This window comes from Vombatus ursinus, unplaced genomic scaffold (assembly GCF_900497805.2).
Source record: "Vombatus ursinus unplaced genomic scaffold, bare-nosed wombat genome assembly UNPS02014816.1, whole genome shotgun sequence".
NCBI classification, from domain to species: domain Eukaryota; kingdom Metazoa; phylum Chordata; class Mammalia; order Diprotodontia; family Vombatidae; genus Vombatus; species Vombatus ursinus.
The window spans coordinates 25,459,997-25,483,800 of record NW_020954594.1 but is presented as its reverse complement, the minus strand read 5'-3'; the positions used below and the strand labels follow the sequence as shown (position 1 = coordinate 25,483,800).

The 23,804-nt window shown below is 39.9% G+C and overlaps 2 protein-coding genes across 8 annotated transcripts in view; one reads left to right on the top strand and one right to left on the bottom strand.

The window, feature by feature from the left end:
• Positions 1 to 13,594, top strand: part of MGAT5 (alpha-1,6-mannosylglycoprotein 6-beta-N-acetylglucosaminyltransferase) — a 371,902-nt gene extending 358,308 nt beyond the window's left edge. For all 7 annotated transcript variants that reach the window (XM_027835555.1, XM_027835550.1, XM_027835549.1 and 4 more), the window contains one exon: positions 6,465 to 13,594. In XM_027835555.1, the coding sequence (XP_027691356.1) occupies positions 6,465 to 6,663 (199 nt within the window). In that variant the 3' untranslated portion in view covers positions 6,664 to 13,594. The remainder of the gene's footprint in view (positions 1 to 6,464) is intronic.
• Positions 13,595 to 17,274: 3,680 nt separating this feature from the next.
• The window catches only part of TMEM163 (transmembrane protein 163), a 269,409-nt gene continuing 262,879 nt past the window's right edge, over positions 17,275 to 23,804 (bottom strand). The window contains exons 7-8 of the mRNA XM_027835729.1: positions 19,044 to 19,185; positions 17,275 to 18,237 (exon numbers count right to left, since the gene is read on the bottom strand). Coding sequence (XP_027691530.1) covers positions 18,177 to 18,237; positions 19,044 to 19,185 — 203 coding nt within the window. The 3' untranslated portion in view covers positions 17,275 to 18,176. The remainder of the gene's footprint in view (positions 18,238 to 19,043; positions 19,186 to 23,804) is intronic.

Sequence of the window (23,804 nt, the reverse complement as noted above, 5' to 3'; positions counted from 1 at the left end):
GGGCTACCTCATTAGACATAGTTTCCCAATACTGGAGGACTTCAAAGTCTGGATAGATGCCTAGGATATTATCAATGGATTCATATTACAGCTATGGATTGAAATAGATGACCTCTGAGGTTCCTTCAAACTCTGATGTTCTGTGATTTGTTTAAATCTCCCAATGATGTTGTAATGGCATATTGGTGACTCTGAGTCTTCGAAGGCTATGTCAGAAGAGAGATAGTATGGCATGATGGATAGAGAGCTGACTTCTGAGCCAGAAAGACCTGAATTAAAGTCCTACCATTCACTCATTCTGGCTGTGCTACCCTGGGCAAGTGACTTAGCCTCTCAGAGTTCTGGGAAACTCTCTAAGACCAGGGGTCTGCAAATTAAGAGCCAAATCCAGAACATCCTCTGCTTTTGTATGGCCTGCAAGTTAAGAGTACCATTCTTAGCTTGGGGTTGTACAAAAACAGGTGGTAGGGCCAGATTTGACCACCAGAGCCCTAGTTTGCCGATTCCTGCTTTCAGACTAAATGTTTAGAGAAGGTGCTATCCTGTACTAGTAGAAAAGATTTCCTCATTCAGGGAGTTGCCTAAGCCAACGATATCACATTTCCCATCCCACTCCCTATCCTTAGGTCAGCAGAACATAAGGTCTGACAGTTCCTAGCAAGCCAGAAAGGTTTCAAGTGTAGTTCCAATGATAGACCATAGATCCCCTTGTCTTAGGAGCAGCATGGCTAACTTGAGAAAGTATCATAGATTCGCCAAAGGATGATAGATTTCAGCCTTGGCAGCTCTCAGAGGCATCCATTGGAGAAGGGAATTCCCCCACTGATGAAATCACAAGCTATTGAAGTATGGAAATACCTATTAAATGACAAGGGGCTAAAACTCAGCCAACCAGTCTCAACTAAGGGTATACTCTGCACTAGTGGCTACAAGGCATACATAAGAAGTGTAAGAAATGTCTTGTGACAAGTTGTATGACCTTGGACAGTAAGGTTGGATGGAAAGAATACTGGATTTAGAATCAGACGACTGAGGCTCAAACCCTGGCTTTGTTACCTACTACCAAGTCATTTAATCAATTAATGGCAGTACAATAATCTCTGTTCTCAAGGAGCTTACATTCTAATGGGGGAGATGAGCGTTTGTGTGTGTGTGTGTGTGTGTGTGTGTGTTTATACCTCTATGTGGACATATGTGTGTATACATATACACATATATATCTCTGTGTATGTATATATGTATAAGATAGGATATGTGTGTGTATACACACACATGCACATATGCCAAATAAATTTAAATAAAAAATATAAATAAGTCTGAGGCAGTTAAATACAATGTAGTTAGGGAGGGAGGACACTAGCAATCAGGATTAAGAAAGGTTTAATGTAGAAAATGCTTAAACTTGAAGGAATCTTGAAGAAAGGGAGAGTGGAGGTGAGGAAGGAGTCCTTGGACTTTGGTTACCTGATCTATAAAATGAGATTGAACTAAATGAACTAAGATTCTTCTCAGCACTCACATTCTATAAGTCTGTGATCTCTGCCCTCAAGGAGTTTGGAATTTAGTAGGGAAGACTAATGCCAATGAAAGAACATGAAACAGTTGGCCAGCCATATGTAATTAAATGCTAAACAATGTCATACAGACTATTAAGTGGTATGGGAACTCAGAAGAATGTGAGATCAATGAAGATTCCAGCAGCTTTTGTTGAAAGATTGAATGAATGAAAGAATAGCAAAGCCTTAAAAAGAATAAGAAAATCTTAGAAAAACATGGAAAGACTTGCATGAAATAATGAAGAGACAAATGAGCAGAATCAAGAAAACATTGTTTACAGTAACAGCAATGTTGTTTTAAGAACAACTTTCAGCAAATAAGTCATTTTGGCTATTATAAATACCCAAATTAACTATGAAGGACATATGAAGAAAGACACTATCTGCATCCAAAGAAAGAACTGATAAAAAGAAATATGTTTAGAATGGTTTTACACACATACACACACACACACATGTCTAATGGTAGCCATCGGGAGAGGGGGAGGAAAAATAAAAGAAATTTACATGATAACTTTATTATTTATTTAAATGGAATAGCAAGTTGTACATAATAGAAAAGAATAAGTAAGATTGTATAAACAGAGGAAAGAAGGGGTAGAGTATTCTTCATAAGGAAAGCAATGTGAATGAAGGCGTTTCCATAGGACAGTGAAGCCAAAATGATCTCTAGTCACTAGACATTACTCTTCCCAGTACTGGTTCCCAGCAGTTGATGTGACAGCCAGTCTCATCTTATGCTTGGAAATTACTGAGAAGCACAGGAGATAAATTCATGTGATTTAGGTCACTTCCAATATTTCAGGGTAGGAAGTGGGTGGTCTAAGCGGATGTTTGAGAGTGACTCTTTTGTTTTTCTAAAATCACTTGAAGATAGCCTAAATGCCAATTGTCTCAAAAAGCCCCAGCTCCAGGAATGCCCTATGGGAATTTCTGATCATGACTACTGGGATGGAGTGTGTATTCAGAGACTACAGGGAAGTGATTATATATAACTGGGGGAAAGTGTGTATGTGAGCATGCATGAGCATATGAGAGTGTATGTATATGTGTATGTGCATGTATGTAACAGGTAGTGGAAAGGCAGGGATTCTAGTGGAAGTTCAATATGCTTGGGCCCTAGATATAGCTCTGACTGACTCTCTGGGTGTGTTGGGTGAAGTAATTTAACTTCTCTGTGCTTCAGTTGCCTCATCTGTAAAGTAGGAGTGATGATTTAGGTACTCTGTTAAATCATAGAGTCCTTACGAAGACACAGGAGATAATAAATGCAAGGAGCTCTTAAACAGTAGCTAATACAAATAGGAGGGAGGTTGAATGGTGGTGAGTTATCTGGTCAAACATAAAGTCTCATCCCCCTGAGAGTCCTTTGCAGAAATTTATCAAAGCATTTATTGCCTATTATCCATTCATTGTCCCTGTGAACTTCTCCATATCATATGTCAAACCCTATGGCTATAAACTGCTTTGTAATCATCTTTATTAGTTATCACTAGTCTTGGTTGGATTATCGTCTGCCGTCATCATTGGTCTGTGGTGTGCTCTTGAAATCCAGCTCCCTAATCCTCGGAAGCAGCGTGCCTGATACTGAGGCTTTCATCTCTGAACCTTTCTCTTAATGCTGTATTCAGATTCTAAGCCATGGAACCAGGTGGTAGATGACACCAGGAAATAGTGAGGTCGTTCCTGTACTTCCAATAACTAAATTACTTTGGACAGTGTCCAAGATAAACCCATGTTAATAAAGAATCCCACACTACGGCAGGATGTGTCATAGATAATGAGACCCCAGTGTAGTGGGCTGAATCAGGCTTGAGTAAAATAGCTGTTTCTTAGGGCACCACTCATTAGATTTAGGTTCACTCAGATAGATTTATTATCTGGCCTTCCAGTCTAATACTAAAAGGGTGGATTCAGGTTATCTAAGCCTTGAACTGATTCCAGACTTTGACCTTGCCTGGGGGGTGCCCCAGGCTTTAGACTCCACATTGGAGCCACTTCTTTCCAGCTGCTCCCTCCCTCAGAGTCAGAGAAGGGGTTGTGTCTTCCTTCTGAATTCACTGGTAGAGTCAGCATCTCTGCCAGCTGACTCCATACATTTTGGGCAAATTGAGGGCGAAGGCAGTAAATATGGTATAGTGGGAGGAGTGCTGGATTCAAGAGGACTGAACCCGAGGCAGAAAACTTGGATTCAAATCTACCTCTGCTGTTGATTACCTGTGTAACCTTAGGCACATCATTTAACTTCCTCAAGGCTTGGTTTCTTTATTAAAATAAAAGGTTAAGTCTGGACAGCTCTTAAGTCCCTTGTAACTCTTCTGTGCGTCTTTCCATAGCGTCCTTTCCTTGTTAGTAGGAAGAGGACCAGGTTGGAGAGAGAGAGATTCAGGAAGTTTTTCAGAGCTACCAAAAAATAACCATCCTCATACATCCCTTCTCTGGATAACCCTCAGGATTGAGAGATGCTTCTAGGCTTTCTTTTTCCATCATAACCAATCACAAAGAGAAAAAAATCCAGGCCCAGAGGTTAATAGGGGTCTACTGTGATTTGCATGATCCACTGAGTTTCAGACTTATCCTTTTCCCTTTTAGGAAATCAGTAAAACCCCTTCTTCCTCTCTGATCCCCTCATGATGGATGGCCTTTCTTCTCCCTGGCCTTCTGAGCCTGAAAGTGTCGAGAGTTCAAAAGAAGTCACAAACCTTTTGTGTGCCCCTAGCCTGGAACTTTATGCAACAGCAACTTCGAGATAAGAAACTAGGACATCCTCCTGAGAAGTGTTTCTACATCTCTTAATTAACACATCCTGACTGAGCCGGGTTTCTTTGGCTTCGTAGAGGATTCCAGGGAGTGAGTGTACAAAGTCCTTAACTCCTCTAAGCGGGTGGACTTTCCAGTGTAATGTAGCCCAGCCACATGCGGACATAGGTTTTGGAAGGAGTTGACTTAACATTGGAACATAGCATCATTTTGAAAGTAAAGTTGGAAAAACCCCAATACCTGCTATACCTAAGCAGGAATCAGAGATTATAGTAATTTCTTATTCAACACTTTTCCCATAGAACATTATAAGATAGGCATAGGGACAGGATAAGCAATGTACACATGAAAGGATCACTTATAATAATGTAGAGTTAGAAATAGGGCCTGGGCTAGTGATTTTACTTATGTTGGGAATTCTCTGGTGAGGAAATACCTATTAGAGCAGGTCAGCACCTCCTCTACAATTTGTAGTCTTCTAGTTGCCTAGAACATTGAAAGGCTAAGTGACTTGTGCCAGATCCAGGATGTAATGGAGCCAGCTCAAAACAATTGTTGGATTTTCAGTGTGATCATTTACACCTGGGAAATCACCAAATGCTATCAAGGCTTGATTTATTGTGTTGTTGATTGTCTAGACTTAATAAAATGTTAATCATGAAAATAAAACTAAAAAGTGTGTCCTGAATATTTTTGGAGGGAGAGAACTTTGTTATACATTTACCAACATACCTCTTGATGAGGGTCATGTATCTGGCATGGAATCAAGCTGGAACTTTCAGGCTTCCAAATCAGCTATTTAATATGCCATGATATTTCTATGTTATGATGCATATATGTATGTGTGTATGCATATGAACGCAATAAATCTTTATCAGGATAGCTAGATGACCCAATGGATTGAACGCCAAGCCTGAGATCAGGAACACCTGAGTTCAAATATGGCTTACTAACTGTGTGACCCTGGGCAAATCAGAACCCTATTTGCCTCTGTTTCCTCATATGTAAAATGAGCTAGAGAAGAAAATGGCAAATCACTCTAGTCTCTTTGCCAAGAAAACCCCAAATAAGGTCACAAAGAATTGGATACAACTGAACAACAACAACAAAAATATTAAGTGCCTACTATCTGCCAACCGCTGCACAGTCTGGACAGTGTTCAGTGCTGAAAGGAGGGATACAAAAGTTAGTTTAAAAATTGTTCCTTCCCTCAAGGAGTTTATAGCCTTCTAGGAAAATAAGATGCACACATTTTTGTGCAATCAATGCATAGTCTTTTAAGTTCATTCACAAGTTATAAAATGAAGTACTACAGGAAGTACAAGGGAGAAAGTAATTTGCAACCTTGGGAATCAGGGAAGGCTTCTTGGAGGAAGTAGGTAGCATTTTAGAATTAGGTTTCAGAGGAAAGGCAGGAATTTAAGAGATATAAAGCCAAAGGGAGGACATTTGAAGTTTCAGGAACAGTTTAAGCAAAGACTCGAAAGGCTGATAGCAGAGTGAATGATTGCAGGGTAATTGTCATTCTATCACATTTGTGGTTAAACCAAAATTATTCTTGCCCCTCTGAATTTCAAATAAGTGAAATTTTACCGTATTTCTTGTATTCCGCAGAAGAATAGTATATTCTTTCTTGCTTTCTAGGATGTCCCACTGTGCTCTCTGGTGGTCAGGGGAGCCACCACGTCTTTAATACAAAATATTTCTTATTATGTATTTCATAATGTCCAGCATAAGGCTACCAAATGGCAACTGACAATGATGTCAAAAAGTTGAGTTTCATTTATAGTCAACATTTTAGTTAAGTTTTGTTTACTTTAACCTTTGGCAAGTTCTGTGGCCAGGCCCCTCACAAGACCATAGGATTTAGGGTTTAAAAGTTCCTTACAAATCATCTGATCAGCCTGCTCCTTTTACAAATGAAAGAAACAGAGGCCCAATGAGGGTAAGCCACACAGGCTGTAAGTAGCTGGCCTGGTACTTGAGCCCAGGTTCTCTGCCTTCATATTGAATACTCTGACTTCACCAACTATCCAACAAAGGAATCCGGGGACAGTTTCCAGGGAACAGTTTCATTTCCAAGACACTAGAGGCAAATCAGCTACAACCTTGATCTAAACTCCATGTCTCCCTGTCCTTCCTTTATAGATACGAGGTGGTATGCCACACCACAGAACTGGCCAATGACATCCTGGTGCCCTCGTATGACGACAAGAAAAAGCATTGTGTGTTTCAAGGTGATCTTTTGCTGTTCAGCTGTGCAGGAGCCCACCCCAAGCACAAGAGAATATGCCCTTGCAGGGACTACATCAAGGGCCAAGTAGCTCTCTGTCAAGACTGCCTATAGCAGCAGAAGTCCCAGGCCCCAACTGATTCAACTGGGAAGGAACCTAGCTGGGGGCAGGGAGGGATAGGGTGGTCCAAGGTCTGCCCCGACTGCCAGAACTCTTTGGTCTTTTAGTTTAGATGTTGGTTTTGCTACCAGTGGAGTTAAAACAACAAAATGGAGTTCTAAATGACAACAAAATAGAGACGGTGCAGTGGACTGACTTCCTCACATGGGGATTTTTAAAAAAATCTTCAGTGAGCAACTGTGGTGAGACTCTTCCAAAACCATCCAGCTGCTCTTGGGTAAAAATAAATGAAGTTCCATGCTTCATTTAAAAAAAAAAAGTTAAGACGATCATGAAGACTCTTGTGTGGGAAAAATTCCTAAATCCATTAACTTATTTATTTGTGGGAGGGCTAGGGAGGGTTAGGGAAAGAAGGGAAGGAATAATGCATTTTTTTTTCCTTCTGCTGTCCATCTTCTACTTTCACTAAATAGCATTCCAGCGTAGTTTGGCATAGCAGAGGAAGGGAAGGAAGTGCCAAGAATTTGATGTACAGCTACAGTCAGGGAATTAGATTGAGGGGTGCACTGAGAAGGTTCCCAAAGAGTGACAAACTGAGGAATAAACAAAAGCTTTTTCTGTTTAAAACCAAATGGTACACTCCAAGACATCAGTCAGTTTACCTGGACATCTCTTCAGCAAAGTAAGAGGGATAGTTCAGGCAACTGAGAAAAGGATTAGTGTTATGATGGGGAATAGCAGTGCTTGGGGAGTGTCCCAAGGGCCTGGAGCCCAAACCCATCAGGTGGTGCAATTTTAGAAGAGAAAAATCTCTCTTCCCCTTCAGCTCCATTAATCTATATAAAACAGTACAAGGAATCAATGTTGTGTGAATAATATTAGTTAGCTTGCCAGTTTGCTGTACTTTTCCTTCACCTAAAGTTGATTGGATGAAGTGGGAGGGGAGAAGGAAAAGAGAAAAGAGAAAACTAAAAAACCCACCCTAAGACTTAATGACCTACTAGCCTTTTCGCTTTTGAGGGAAGTAGTTGATGTGAAACCATATGGGCAGGAATGATGTTATGACATTGGAAGAGAATCTGCTCACTCCTCCCTGACCAGAGCACATTCTAAAGATTTCAGGTTAGGTGATATTTTTCCTTAGGGTTTAGTATTACAGAGAACAGGGAGGGAAGAAAGACAAGATAGGCTTCTTTAACTGTAAATTATTCCACCTGAATCTTCACTTTTTGGGGGTTCTCAAGTGGCAGCATTTTGTTTTGGTTTTGTGAGTTAAGCAAAGGTCTTTGTGGATTCGTGTGGAAAAGGGTGAATGAATAGAACAGAGGTAACTTTGCCTTTATGTACCCAGCAGAGCTTCACCTCTTTTAGCCCTAGGAATCCCCTCACCATTGCAATAATTCAGTCTGCTCAGCCCTATATCACACTGTTGGCTGTTTTGATTAGCTGATCAATTTCCTAAAAAGTCCAGCGTCTATGAATTGGGGTTGGGAAAGGAAGGTGGTCCCCGGTTCTCTCCTTATCTGAATTAACTTATGATCCCACAAAGTTCTGTGGATTTCCATGTGTCCACCTGACAGGTTTTTGGGGGTATCTAAATCAGAGTCAGAAAGGTTGCTATTGAATTTGGGTCACCTGGTAGGAAAAGAACTGAAATATATTCTATCAAAGGAGTATGGACCCTGGGAATACCTCTCATCAGATCTTCCTTCCCTATCTTTCATCTCTCATTGGGATTCTAAGAATTTTAAGCAATAAAGTGGCTTTTCTTTGTGATTAGTTCAGTAGGAAGAAACAGATAGGACTATCATTACCGCTCAGATTTGAGAAATACTCAGGTCACCTTGGGAGCACTTGGCTTCTATACAGTTGATGCCCACAACTGTGGTTTGTAGAATTAGTAGAGACAAGACAAGGAAGGAACCATTCCTAATGAGCCTTTGTGTCTGGAAAGTTTGATTTCTCTTGGCCTTTGTGACCCCATTTCTTCTCCTAAATTATACCTAATATATGACCTCAGCTCTTCATGGGCTGCCAAAGACCCAGAGTTAGAGTTTGGATTGATTTCTTCACTGTCCCTGCTCCACACACCCTAACCTCACCAGCCCTGGTCATTCATGGGCAGTAATGTTGCAGGGTTGGTCACAGGACAGAGATCCCTGTCATAAGCATTTAAGGTAGGGGAATATCAAATAAGTAGCAACTTATTTGTGACACGAGACTTTGCTTAGGATGCTGCTTTTGTGGGCCTTGTGGTGAGGGCTATACCAAGTTCAAGAGGGATCTCATTTAAATCCCTTGTCGACACCCCTGCATCACTCTGTCGTGACATTTCACCCATCACCTACATTGGGAACGTGGAGAAAGGCAGCATTCTGCTAACAACCTGCTGCCTGCGTTGTACAGAGTCAAGAGGAAGCCAGCTGTTTTCTCATCCCCATAGACTAGCTGACACTGCCATCTTGTGAGCGCTGTGTTCCAGAAGCCCAGGCATTGCCAGTGCTGCTTTGAGACCGGCAGAGGGAGCCCCTGCCTTCTCAGCTCTGGCTGACAGGAGACAAAGGCTGGCTTTCCCAGCACTCTGCTGGTTTCCTCCATGTTGGAGGAGAGAACTATTGGAAACTGACAAGGAGAGGCCTTCTCTCCGAAAGGAGAAGCCAGCCTGTTTCCTTTGCAGGTCTCCTTTCTGGGTTCGGGGATGAAGCTGGCCACTAGGACGCGGGGCAGCTCCTGAATGCCATTTTCCTCCGGTAGAGCCTGCCTGTCAGACAGCTGAAAGAAGCCACCGCTGCTTTAAAATTCTGAGATTAAATAGTTCCAATTCTTTTTTTTCCCCCTTATTTCCACCCACACACTGGATATAGGCCTAAGAGGAGATTTCTTGCCTTATCTTTTGGTTACCTTGCAGGGTGTTATAATGAAGAGTACTAGTCTTAGAGTCTGAAAAGGCCCGGGTTAGAGTCCCAGCTCTGACATTTATTGCTTTGTGACCTTGGAACAGTCACTTAAACTTCTCTGTAAAATTGGCATCAGTATACTTGAACTACCTACCTCACAGGGTTGTTGTGAGGGCTAGCTTTGTGAACTTTACTGGGAGTCATGGTGTCACAGTCAATCTGGTGGTTGCCCAGGGCATTTTTCCCCGACCCCAGGCATGAGATTTGGACCTATGCCTCCTTCATCAGGACCAAGGCCAAAAGACACAGCTGGAATCGGCTGACTTTCAGGAGCATTCATATCTGGTCAATTGGCTGTTGAAGGAGGCAGATGACAACTTTCTATTATTTCCCTCCCCAACTTTCCCCTTCTGGGAAAGGCAAAAGGATTGACTTATGTCATAAGTTATAGGTCAACCCTTTGGGAGGGAGAATCAGGAGGGCCCTGGTCACACAGGCCCCTCATCCTTTTGGCCAGGGAGTCTTCAGATCCCTGCCCCTTAACTTTTGTGTCTGTGCCAATTGCAGGCCTAGATGGAATCCTAAGCAAATTTGTAGTAATTGACAATGTGTGTGGGGTAGGCGGGAGGGGGAGGGATGCAAACCCCTAAACATAACCAATGTTATCCTAAGCTGTAAGCATAGCTCTCCTAGATTTTCCTTTCTGTTTTTGTACTTTTTTGTTCCAAGTGACTTCTGATTTTTTTCATTGTGATCCTAAGATCTTAGAAAATTTAAGGAAAAAAAAATTAACATAATTTATTAAAGATGGTTAACAGAAAAAGCTTACCTTTGAAAGGTAAAGTGGAGAAATAGACACTGTTTTTAAATGCCAATAAAAACCTCATTTGTTTCATATATGCAACTTGATTTGCACATTTATGAAGAGGCTTTCTGCATTTTTACTTAGTTTTTTTTGTTGCTGCTGCTGCCCACAACTTGTTCCTTTCTCAAATGTGGCCTCGTGCTTAGAAATGTCAGATTCTGTTACCTAGGCTATATTTATTGTTTAAATCACGTGCCTTTTCATTTTTCTTTGGGGTTATATGTTGGGAGCCAGATGCTGTTTGAAGGAGTATAACAGAACACCAGTTCTGCCACTTGAGTCTACCTTGTTGTAAATGCAGATGTGTGTAGCATGTGTTCTCCAAAATGCCCTTTCTGTCCCCACAAATGAACAAAGCAGGAAAAAATAACATATAGGAAAAATTGATTATCATTATTCCTTCCAAAGGGCCACTCTCTGTGGCCTCCCCTTGGTCAAAAATCCTCATCAAGAGAGCCATGAGTGAAAAAGAGGAGTTCACACCCAATTCTCAGTCTCATGGTGGGAGGGCGTAGAAGGGGTGCTCACTCAACCCTTCAGGGGATCAAAGAATGACCCTTATAAAATGGCTACCATGAGTAGATTGGCATTAAAAGAAGAACCTCAGATCTACTAAGATTTTCAGAGTTTTTCTCTAGGATATTAGCTTGTTGGCTACATAAGAGGAGACAGGAGAATAACTTTTTGGGGGGGAAGCTTATTTTTTTAAGTATTTGTGAGGCCTAAGGAGAGAGCAATTCTTTTTTTTTTTTTTTTTTTTTTTTTTGTTAACTGGAAGTGGAGATTTTCTCAACACTTCAGTGAGTCCCGGATCAAGTTTAAGAGAGTAGTAAAGAATTGAGGGTCCAACGGAAAATGTTTACAATTATATGTTCTTTAGACAAGACCACTTCAAATCATTCTCCTGGGGACAGCTATTTCCAAAGGCCTGGCTGGTTTTCCTCAACATTTTACCCTCTCTCACAGTACTGGGTCGTGTCTAAACCTGAGAGAGAAACTGTTTTGCTTTCCTGATGAATAAAGGGGTTTGTTTTAATGAAAAATTCTCATTTGTTAGAAAATTGTTTATTTTGTTAATGACAGGCTCCATTGTGTGTGTTTCTGTCCTAAGCCTGGATTATTTTATTTATTAATTAAAAGCATATTTAAATTCATTTAACTGCTTTCTTCAAGCCCCATCTAGCCTTATATGGCTATAAAGCATCTTCATTGGAAGAGACAAGCAAATGGGAATAGATTCACATGTAATTTGAGAAGGTAGCAATTTCCCACAGCTGAAGGAAACTATCTTTGATTCTTGTTGGCACCAAGGGAAATGGAAAACCAGATTTTTACTGGCCAAAAGGCCATGCTCTTTCTGTGGTTCATTCCAAAAAGCTATATAGGACCAAGTGATTCCTTAACATTTTGGGTCCTTCCACAACATTAAATATAGTAAAGGTAAATGTACTCCATATATGTTGATCTGAAAGTGTCTAAATGAAAATACTATTCTTGACTGATCTAGTAAAGATTATCCATCTAGACTGCCCTAAGTACTTGACCTTGCTAGTCTAAATTCTAACTCATGAGTTTCTAATACTTTGTGACCTGAAACAGGTTGGTTCACTAGAAATATGTAGCATATCAGCCCTAAATGAAACAGGAATTTAGGGATGGGTCTCTCCTGCTCACAACTGGACCCTTATCCATAAGTATATTCAGAACCATTCATACAGGTTTTTTTTTTAATTTAATGTATATTGAATGAAAAGTACCTTTTCATTCAATATTAAGTTTTTGCCTCTGAATTTCAAATAAATGAGACTTTATTATATTTCAGATACTCAATATAGAGAAGATCTCTTTCTCCCTGCTTTCTAGGGTATCTCGCTGCCCCCTGCTGGATGGGGGGGGAATCCATAAGTACCCACTGGGAGCAATCATGTTATCACCCCAATTGGATTCTAGGTTGTTTGTTGATTCTAGGATTCTAGGATCTCTTTGTTTGTAGTTGCTCAAGTTCTAAGGAGACCAAATTCCGGAAATTGCTCTTAATGCTGGTGTGAACATAATGTTGGATGTTACCTCTCCAAAGTATAATTCCCAAAGAGGTCAAGAACTGGACAAGGTTAAACAAAATCAGTTGTTACTAAAATAAATGTTATTTTTTTCCTTCTCTGGTTCCTAGACTTTTCCTTACCTGATAAGTCTGCCTGCTAATTCCCTTTAAAGAACATCATAGATTTAAAAAGCTATTTCTGTTCTATGTCCCACCTTATATGATTGAAATTAAAAGATATAGGAACACCAACTAATCCTTTGATACAAAAACCTTGACTGCATCTTCAACTGAATGGACATTTTTGTACCTTTTCTCCTCTTTTGTGGATATAGAAAAGGAAGATGGAATAGAATGTATTGCATTGCCGTCCACCTCCATCCCAATTACTTGAACTTATGCAGTCATGGGAATGGATCTCTACCCACTGGATAGGGAATTGTAGGCAAATGAACAATCTCTAGAGACCAAAAGGGAAGCCACGTTTTTAGAAAGATTTCGGGAAATTAATATCTAGTGTTGCCAACTTTACCTTTTTAAATGGTGCTTTTAGGGGAATGGGGGAGAGGAGGAAGATATGGAAGTAAAAAATGTTATGGGCAGAGGCTTGAAATTGAGGTGAGGACCCTAAGGCTAAAGGGGGTCTAGCTAGATGAAATTCTGCCACACATTTCCATGTACCTCAAAAACAATTGATAGCAATCATAGGGAGCAAACTACAGGACAGCTGGAATCCATGAAATCTGGGGGTTTGTTTTTGTTTTTAACCAGTCTGCTCCGGTATTAAAAGCAATGGAGTTGTGAAAGATAAATCTGATGCCAAAGGATGTAACATCCCTTCCACTATAGTTTGAATTCATAACCTTGATACTTTCAAGCTTAGTTTAAACATGCAGACTGGTGTGTTCCACTATACTCTTCAAGCAGCTCACAGCTCACCAAATACTGGTTACAACTATTTCCTATTGTTCAGTTCCTGAGGTTTAATAGTCCAGAATTCTAAAAATAAGGTGTAAATGTCTGAATGTACTTTACTGGCATAGAAAGCAATGCTTGTTTTTCACTGTTGTAGAGAAAACTAGGGAGAACTTTATTTTTCAATAAACTTTTTTCTTGTGTGACTGGTGGAACTCATTTTTGGTTTGGAGCGGAAATCCAGGATCCATGTACAGTACTCATTTGAATTCTATCTGGCTGCTCAAAATACAGTCCATTGAAACTAGTTGTTGATGACATGACCAGGAAGTGGGGACAACCAAAGCTAAGTGATTTAAAATACTCTTTGGGGGTACTTTTAGTCTTCCTCACACCCACTTCAGATCATATGTCCCTGTATGTTCTCTCTCCACATGCATCTAAAAAGGGAACTAGGGAAACTAGCTCCATTTTATTATTTGAATCCTGTGTAGTAATACACTGATAAAAAGCCAGCTAGTAAAATAGCCCAGGAAAGACCAAATTCACACACACACACACACACACATATACACATACACACTTTCACTGAAGCATTTAGCTGTCCTGCAGAAATTATCCTTAAAAACAAGCCAGGTTTCTAAGAGGAGAGCCTGTTTATTAACCTTGTTCTCCTTTGAGGTCAGACACCATGACTGAAGGAAATAAAAGACCAAACAGTAGGCACTCTATAAATGTTTTTTTTTTCCCTTTCCCTCTAAAATATGAATAATTATTTCTATTACAGACCTCTGGGTTGAGGAAAGTAGCTTTGTAAAGAATAGAAGCTCTCATTTGTATCCTGTTTTAATAATCAGAGCTAAAGAGAATTACCAGAACCTTTTTACCTCTGATTTGCTTTGGAGCTAGTGGAGAGAAAACTGGGAAAACCCTAAGAGTGGTCCATGAAGGCTAGAATATGCCCTATTAGAGCATCAGATTCATTCTTGGACAAAATATCCCCATGTAAACCTAGACAACTGATAGTACCATTGAAGAAGTACCATGCAAGAAGTTGAGGTGAGAGGGGCAGCTAGGTGGTACAGTGGACAGAGCTCTGGCCTTGGAGTCAAGAGGACCTGAGTTCAAATCTGGCCTCAGACACTTGACGCTATCTGTGTGACCCTAGGCAAGTCACTTAACCCCGATTGCCTCACCAAAAAAGAAAAATAAAGTTGAAAGTGAGGTGACACCAAGCCTTTATGTAATGCGCTCCATGGCCTTAGGGGCCCCCTCTGACTAGACATGGTGTGATACCATTAGACCATTGGATAGATGAATTACCCAACATCTTCATTTTAGGGATGAAGAAACTGGAACCTAGAGTTTGTAACAGCATTAGAAGCCCAAGGTAACATTAGCAGAACATAGGAAAAAATAAAGCACTGAAGACTACACCTTCCCACCTCACCTTTACAAGAGGCAGTGTGCTTGTAGATTGACTTCACACTGAATCACGTTTCTGTGGTAGAGTGGGACAAACATCATACCTGGAGTTGCAGGAGCTGAATTCAAGACCCAGTTGGTGCTTCTTGCTACCTATGTGATTTTGGCCAAAAGTTGCTAAATGAAGGAGGTTTGACAGGATGATCTCTAAGATCTCTTCCGGTTCTAAATGTTTGATTCTGTGACCTTGAAGTCTTAAGAGTTGGAAAGATCCTCAAAAGTCACGTAGCCTAACCTTTCACATAATCATGGGGGCCTCGTATTGCAAGGTGGCTCTCAGAAGGGAGTGTGACGTGGCAGATAGTGCTTGACTTTGAGTCAGCATGTGAGACCATGTTTCCTGACTGACACTAGTTGTGTAATCATTGGCAAGCCACCGAGCCTCAGTTTGCTGTGAAATCAGATGGACGGGCAATATGGCATATTATATGGAGTGCCAGCCATGAACCTTTATCTTTCTGACTCCAAATTCTACTTTTGACATACACTGACTGTGTAACCACAGGCAAGTCATAACCTCTTAGGGTCTAAGACTTAAGTCACAGACTGGCTGTTGATCCACACCTGGGCAGAAAGATGCATATCAAGCCAAAATGATGATAACTCTTGTACTTTCTCCTTCCCAGGGCTGTAGTGAGATAAGGACTTCATAAACCTTAGACCTCAATTATTACTCCACATTTTATTTTTGAATAGCAGTAATTGTTAGGAAGTATTTTTATATATTAAGCCAAAAACTGCCTTCCTGGACAATTCCCCATTTTTCTGAGGTCAAGGAAAATGGGTTTAATCCCTCCTCAACATGACAATCTTTTAAATATTTGCAGACATTTATCATTTTTCTCATCTACCCACACCAGGGTAGCTAAGTGGTATAGTAGATAGAGCACTGGACGTGGAATCAGGAAGACTCATCTTCATGAATTCAAATCCAGTCTCAGACACTTACTAGCTGTGTGATCCTGGGCAAGACACTTAACCCTATTTACCTCAGTTTTCTCATCTGTAAAATGAACTGGAGAAGGGAATGACAAACCACTCCAGTATCTTTGCTAAAAAAAAACCCCAAATGAGGTCATGACTGAACAACACCTCACCCCATTCCTCCCATATCTTTTTACTTCTAAACCAAATATCCCAAATTCTTTCAACTCTTCCAGATCCTTCTCTACCCTTGTTCTTCTCTGTTTATACCTTAGTTTACCAACATTCCTCTTACAATATTATCGCCAGAACCAAACATATGATTCCAGATGGGCAGATGAGGGCAGACTGCAGTGTGAGAATCCCCATGCATCTGTGAGTGCAGCCTATAGTTATATTTGCTTTTTTGACTGCTAAATTATGCTGGTTGGGTGAGGGGAAAAAAAAAAACATGAATCTGAAAGCAGAGGACCTTGGTTCAAATGCCGGCTCTGCTAACGTTACCTTGGGCTTCTAACGATAAGTTACAATCTCTAGGCTCCCTGGTTCTTCACCTCTAAAATGAAGATGTTCGGTTATTCATCTATCCACTGGTCTAAAAATATACTCCTAGAATCACAGAAGTTAAGAGTTAAAAGGGATCTCAGCAACCATTTAGTTAATTCTAAAAGGAACTCTTTCCATCCTATTGTACCTTTCCTGCTCCCTACCCTCTTTAAATATTTGACAGAAAACTTATTGCCAGAGGCAATGAGGTGGCACAATGAATAGATCTCTAGACCTGGAGTCAAAAAAAGACCTGATTTCACCAAAGGCCTCTGATAATTACTAGCTATGTGACCCTGGGCAAGTCACTAACCTTTGCCTCAGTTTCCTCAACTGTAAAATTGGAGGTATGATAGCACCTACCTCACAGAGTTGTTTTGAAGAGCAAATGAGATAGTGCCAGGTACACAGTAAGCACTTAATCAATGCTCGTTCCCTACCCCCACACACATACCTCCTCACCACCAATAACCTAGAACACATAAGTATTAAAGACTAAGGGATAACATACAGATGGATCTACTTATTTTCCCCAGATTCTATAATCACTATCTAGAGAGGCAGTACGGTGTAGTGGCCAGATTTGGTATTAGGAGGACCTGAGTTCAAGTTCTTCTACCTTAAGAGCTATAATTATTTGATACATATTACCTATGTGACCCATGGAAAATCAAAATCTCTTGGTGCTTCTAAGCATTTTTAAAACACAACTGCAAAGATGTTCTTTATCTGCATTGGTGGATGGAATTTTTAACACAGCAGTTAAATCATAGACCAAAAGAAAAAAATTATTAAAACCATCATCCAGGGAAAATACCAGCCTCACACTTGCAGAGTGAAAAATGCTTCCAAATATTATATCCCCATACCATATAAAATAGATATTTTTATTGATCATACACCATTACTTTAGAGAAGCAACAGTGTTAGAGGTATAGAATGCCTTGTGTTGAATGAACATTTTTACAGAAGAATCTAATCTAACAAACCGCACAAACTGAAAACATCCTACTCTTTAGAGAAGAGTGCATCATCACTAACACCATCATAGACCATTTACCATTTTTAACAGGGCATATAGATATATGCATATAGATTATATATATATAATTTTTATTTTTTTACAAATAAAAGACTTCAGTTTTTACTTCTCAAAAAATGGATCCATTTTAATAGTCACTTTCAAGTTCTGAAGGTCAGTGAAAAGGGACATGTGCTTGGTTGGTCCATGCAAAGCTCTTATACGTGTCACTAAGTACTTTAAAAATAGAGTAGCTTCTTTTAAACTAATTGGTTAAGATTTAAGATTAGTAAAACAGTATGAAACCAATTAAATACATTGTTAGAAATTACAGGGCCATACGTGGATGTCTCTGAAGGGATAGCTGGGTAGGAGAAAGCTATGGGTCCCCTTGGCCTCACTGAGTGGAAACAGAGCTCCCAATGTCACACGTAAAACTCTTTCAAAATGGGCCTCGATTACTAAGTAAAGGTCTCATCCTACCCAGGAGAAGATTTTCACTCTAGAGAATGAAAAAGTGTCCACTAGGTAGGGCTGGAAAATTAAGACCTCATCTGTCCCTCCTATACATGTTTCAGTAATGCACTGTAATAGGAAAGGGAGCCTGTGGTGCTGAGGGACGACCAGTGCACAGACTTATCTGTTTCTATGGATCTACTTCCCATTAGAACAGACTTTACAAAAGAAAATTCCCCAAAAAGAAATCGGATGTTCAATTAAATAATGTTGGCACCATATGCCTGTACTTTTGAGAGTCCTCATGCTACTGATGCAGGGTAGGGGACAGCTGGTTCTGCCCCCGCCAGCTCCCTTCATTCGAACATTTCATAATGGCGGGTTTGCCTCACCCGAGGCACCATGTCGATGAGTAATCTGAAAGATAAAACCAAAATAAGGTCACTTCTACACCTGACCATCAGTCTGACCATTTGAACTTAAATCCTGCCTCAGACATATACTAGCTTTAAGTGTTGCCCTGGGCAAGTCATAAAAAAAAAAAAAAACCTCTATTTGCCTCAGTTTCCTCATCTGTAAAATAGGGATAATATAGCACTTACCTCCCCACATTGTTAGGTGGATCAAATGAGATAATATTTGTAAAGTGTTCTGAAAATTTTGAAGTGCTCTATAAATGTCACATCATTATCATCATCATAATACTCCACTGAACCACTGATAAAACCCTGAAGTTTAGAATCACTTTGACTTTTTAAAAAATGGCCACTAGAAATGGGTAATTCAAATTGAAACTAGAATTTCAAATGACAAACCCAAAGCTACTGTAAAATAGTATGATTTTTTCTTCATATCATTACTTACGATAACTCCAACTATTCGCAGTTAGATGTTGAGTAAGGGTTACTGTACTCTTATAGCTATGAGGGGACCAAGTACCATACTCACTCAAAACTGAAATATGTATTCAGTATTTTATCACAAGTGTACTGAAGCACACTGTAGCTACTATGGAATACATGCTCTCCTAATGACCTGAAAGTTAACACACTTTCCTGAGTTAAGCCCCTGAATTAATACTGGAAGATATAAAGCAGCACTGTTAAGCTCTTAAATTTACTTCCTTATCCCTGGCTATAGAATGGGAGAGCGGTTGGGGGGAAGAGAATGATGGAGAAGTACACTTAAAGAACAAGTGAAAAATGAGAACAAACTCAACTCACTTGACTCCGTAGGCAAATATGGTCAGGCCAATCAACACTCCTATGCTTCCATCCAGGTACCAGACAGATGCATTGTGCTTGAACACTTCTGCACTGAGAAGAATGGAGAATCCCATCACGCCTCCTACAAGTGAGTTGAAGCCTGGAAATAAGAAGCACGATGTTCAAAGAAAGAACACGCAACCTCTGTTCAAAGAAAGAACACCCAACCTCGGAGGCCATAATCTGAGTCATCATACAAGAGAACCCATGTGCTCAAGCTTTGGACAGCTTCCTTGGGCACCCTGCCTCAAAGAACAAACATCTTTAAGGTCTGAGTAAATGATCAAATTTTCCTGGGCCTCAGTTCCTTAAGTGTTTCACATGGAGATAAAAGAACCACAGAAAGTTAGAAATGGAAGAATCTTTAGACAGAATCGAATCCAACCTCTCATTTAACGGACCAAGGCCCAAAGAACAGAAGGGCTTTCCCTAGTTAATGTTAGAATTGGGACTAAAGCCTAAGTGTCCTAATTCCCAGTCCAGTATAGTCTTACAAATAAGATCATCATATATACTTAATAATTCTCATGAATTCTTCATAAGGAAGAGAAGTAGAAATTGAATCGAATTTTAAAAACTTGATTAAGCACTTACTTAGTACAAGGGTCTCAGGACCCCAGGTAATTTTCCAAAATTAAGTTACAAAGTTGTCAATCTGCTTCAAAGGAGGGAATTTCTACATAGAGAGTTCCTCAGAGCAAAGAAATACTAGACCAGATATCCCCAAGGCCGCAGGTTGACCACCCCATGACCTAGACCCTCACGACCTGATCCACAGAAAAGTACAATGCACTGTGCCATGTATGTGTCAGGGATGCAAGGATAAAACTGTTCCAGCCCACAAGCCTAGAAGTTTTCTGGCTTCTCTGGGCAGAGAAATGGAGGGACATCAGAATCTGTGGTAGTCACTGAGAAAGAAGTCCAAGAGGGATTTTGCTGAAGATAAAGACATGAGGATCTTTTTCACTTGCCCCTGACTAGCTCTCAAGGTGGCCTTGGAAAGAAATCCCAGAACTTTACCTGCTCATCAATTCAGTAGCTAGTCTATGCATAGAAGAAAAGAAAACATTCCCTATACTTAACCTCTCATGAGCCGCTACTCCCAGCATGTCAGTTAAGGAGAAGTTTAACTTGTTCCAGAAGCTGCCTCAGTTAACCCAAGGTACTTATTTGTTGAATAAATGTGCATGTTTTTCCACCAGGCAGCAATATGTCACAGTAGTAGACCTATACAAAGACCTGAGTACAAATCCTGCCTCAGACAGTGAAAAGCTGTTTGACCCTGGGCAAGTCTCTTACCCTCTCTGAGCCTTAGTTTCATCATCAGTAAAATGGGGATAATAATAGCACCTACCTCATCGGGATATTGTGAGGATCAAATAAGATAACAGATGTAATATGCTTTATAAAGCTTAAGGCACTTTATAACTTCTAGCAGTGATGATAACAATGATGTGGGGTCTATCCTCAACTATATACAAAAAGTATACAGGTTCACTAGTTACAATGTACACTGGAAAATGTCATGTAAATATCTCCTAGTATTATTAGTCAGAATTAGGAGTTTTGTGGGGCTCAAATGAGTTAATGAATATAAGGCACTTTGAAAACCTTAAAGTGCTATATAAATGTTAGTTGTTCATTATTATTATTATTATTATTATTATTATTATTATTATTATTATTATTAGCTTGGTGAAGATTTAATTCCCTGAGCCTTCCAGTGCCCTCCTGCCAAACTCAAGCAACACAGGAGTGTATTAGTAAATGTATAGCCATCAGGGCAGGAGGGGGAATAAATGACACACATTTTTAAGTTGAATGTGCATTATTAACATTTTCTTAATTCTAGACAATCAACAAAACAGTAAACCAAGCCATGTGTAACAGTTGCCACTTTTGAGATGTAAATGCTCACATTGAAAATTTAAAAATCAAGCTGGTTAGAGCAGGCTCCGGCACACCATATATCGAATATAAGGAAGGGGGCTGTCAGGAATTGAGTCTAGTCCTTGAACTTTACAGATGAGGAAACTAAGACCCAGAGACATGAAGTAACTTGCCCAAGGTCCCCCAGATGATATGGAGCATTGCCAGAATCTGAACTCAAATCGTTTAAGGGCAACACAGTGTGCTTAAAAGGGAGCTACATTAGGAATCAGGATACCTTGGCTTTAAGTCCCAGTTCTTCCAATAATAAACTCTGTGTGACCTCTGGCAAGTCAGGTCATCTATATGGACTCAGTTTCCCCACTTATCTAATGGAAGAGTCAGACAAGATGATTTCTAGCTTTAATGTTCTGTTATCCTCTGAAGAGAGGTTTAAACAGCAAGGCAGGATGCGGTTCAAGGGGAGAGATGTGGGCACAGGAAGATCTAGGTGAGTCCTCTAACCCATCCACTCACACTGTTCAAGTAGCAAGAGAGTGCCCACACCCCATAGAATAAGCTTGATATGTTGCACTGCTTCAATAGACCGTTCCCTATAATGAGCAAATATGGCAGCTCTAAGTTTTAACCAATCCTAATTTTACTTCTTTTTGATGTTTTGCTCCCACAGTACATTTTGACTCCTTCTTCCTCCTTGGTTCTGAGCTCCAGACCCCAGCAAACACCTTCTCAAAGTCAGTCCATCAGTATTCACTGAAGGTGTTGGCACTTGCCAATAGGAGACTAAGTAAGGCTCAGGCATTAAGATAGGGGCTGGCATATAAGAAAGGGTAGTAGGACCTTTAAATGACACCTTTTGTTTAACTCTAAGCACCAAATGATTATTGCCTACAGTATGTACCATTGATGTCCCCAGAATTTGGGCTTTTATTCTCTGGCAGTCCCTTGAATTCTTTAGCAATTTCTAAAAAATGCAATCAGGACAAATACCTCACAGAAAAGAGGCTTTGATGTTCCAGGTCTTTGCAAGTTTATTGTAAACTCAGGTCATCTGCTCCAAATTTCTCATGTGTTCACCACTAGTGAAGATTTGATGGTGTGACTGCTTTGTGCTGTGGTTTATAAAAAGATGTCATCTCTGCATAGGAGTCAACCTAAGATCAGAGCTCTTTCCTTTAAAGTTCAACAGAGTCATCACCACTACTACCCATCACATAAAAGGGACTTATTTTAAGTCCTCATTGTGTGTTCCTCTCTGACCATGGTTAAAATGAATTTTTCCCAGGTGGAAGAACTTGGACTCTCTATTTCTCTCTTTAGTATGTTACCACAAAGGAGGTGGTATGATATAATAGAAAGGGCACTGGATTAAGAACCAGAAGAGATCTGGGCTTTCATTTCTACTCAAATCTATACTAATGCTATGACCTTGTACAAGTATTTGACCTCTCTGAGCCTCATTTCCCCATTTGTGAAATGAGGATCATAATACTCTAAGGGTATTCCAAGTCACAAAGTTGTGCAAACCTTAATGCATTAATGAATTATTCATTAGAATAGTTTTTCCACATCAAATAGTATTTAAGATTAGCCCATTATCTTGGAAAACAGATTCTACCAACTGGAGATTCATGCAGATATGAAGACCCACATAAACTCTTAGGAGTTGGCCCATTTGCATCTATATGTTTATTTCTTTAATCTTACTGAGATCAAGCTTCATTGACTGAAAGTTTCTTTTTTTTTTTAATTGTTTGTTTGTTTGTGGACTTTGGGAGGGAGAGGAGTTGAAAAGAAGAAAGAAGAAAAATGTGCCAACATATGCTTTGTTCATACTTTCAAGTAATTCTCCTTTTCTTAGCCTCTCAATCCTGACTCCTCCCCTGCCATCTTTATTATGGGCACTCGTGGGAGACTTCGGCCCAATGTTTGCTTCAAAAGAATGAACTAGCTTTGGGACTTTGGCCAAATGATCTCACCTCTCTGAGCTTCAATTTTCCCATATTTAAAAAGAAGGTATTGGACTAGATTCTTTCTAAAACTTTTTAGGGTTAACATTTTACTATTCTGTGAATCTGAGAAGTGGATATAGCTCCATGTTTTTCCTAACATGACCACTAGATGTCCACTGAGCTCCATGAAGTCACAGAACTAGTTCATGCATATTGGTGGTCATTCATTAAAACACACTAAGACCTCTTCCCACTCACCTAGGGTCCTATTTTTTTTTTCCCCAAGGGCACAAGGTCTAGGGGTGCACAGTGAAAAGATTGGTTTCACAGACATATTTTTTCCCTTATAGATTGGAATGGATCTCTCTTTTCCATGGATTCATTTAAACAATTCTGGGGAACCACTTACATTTTCCAGTACTTCTCCTGGTGATGTTATATGGCTTCAATTCATAACACTATGATCTCAAAAAATCATAATTGCAGGTAACCCCAGGGGCAACAGAAAGACACTTGGGTGGGCACAAATGGTAACTTGCATTCAATAAGTAATCTTAAGAAAGACTTCACGAAGGATATACATACCTGGAAAATGAGGTAATCCAGTTAGCTACACTAAAAGATGGTGAATTAATAATTGGATTGTCATATGGCAATAACAAAAAGTTAATATTTCATACAGTGCTTTAAGGTTTTCAATATGCTTTATTTCGGAGTCATCAAACTCAAATAGAAACAGGGGCCATTAATCTCCACATAAGATACCTTGTGGGCTGACTTAGTTTTGTTACCTGTTTTATTGTATTTTTATTTATTGTAATAAATATTCTTCAATAACATTTTAATCTGTTTCACCCACACTCAAGAGTGTTTCTGG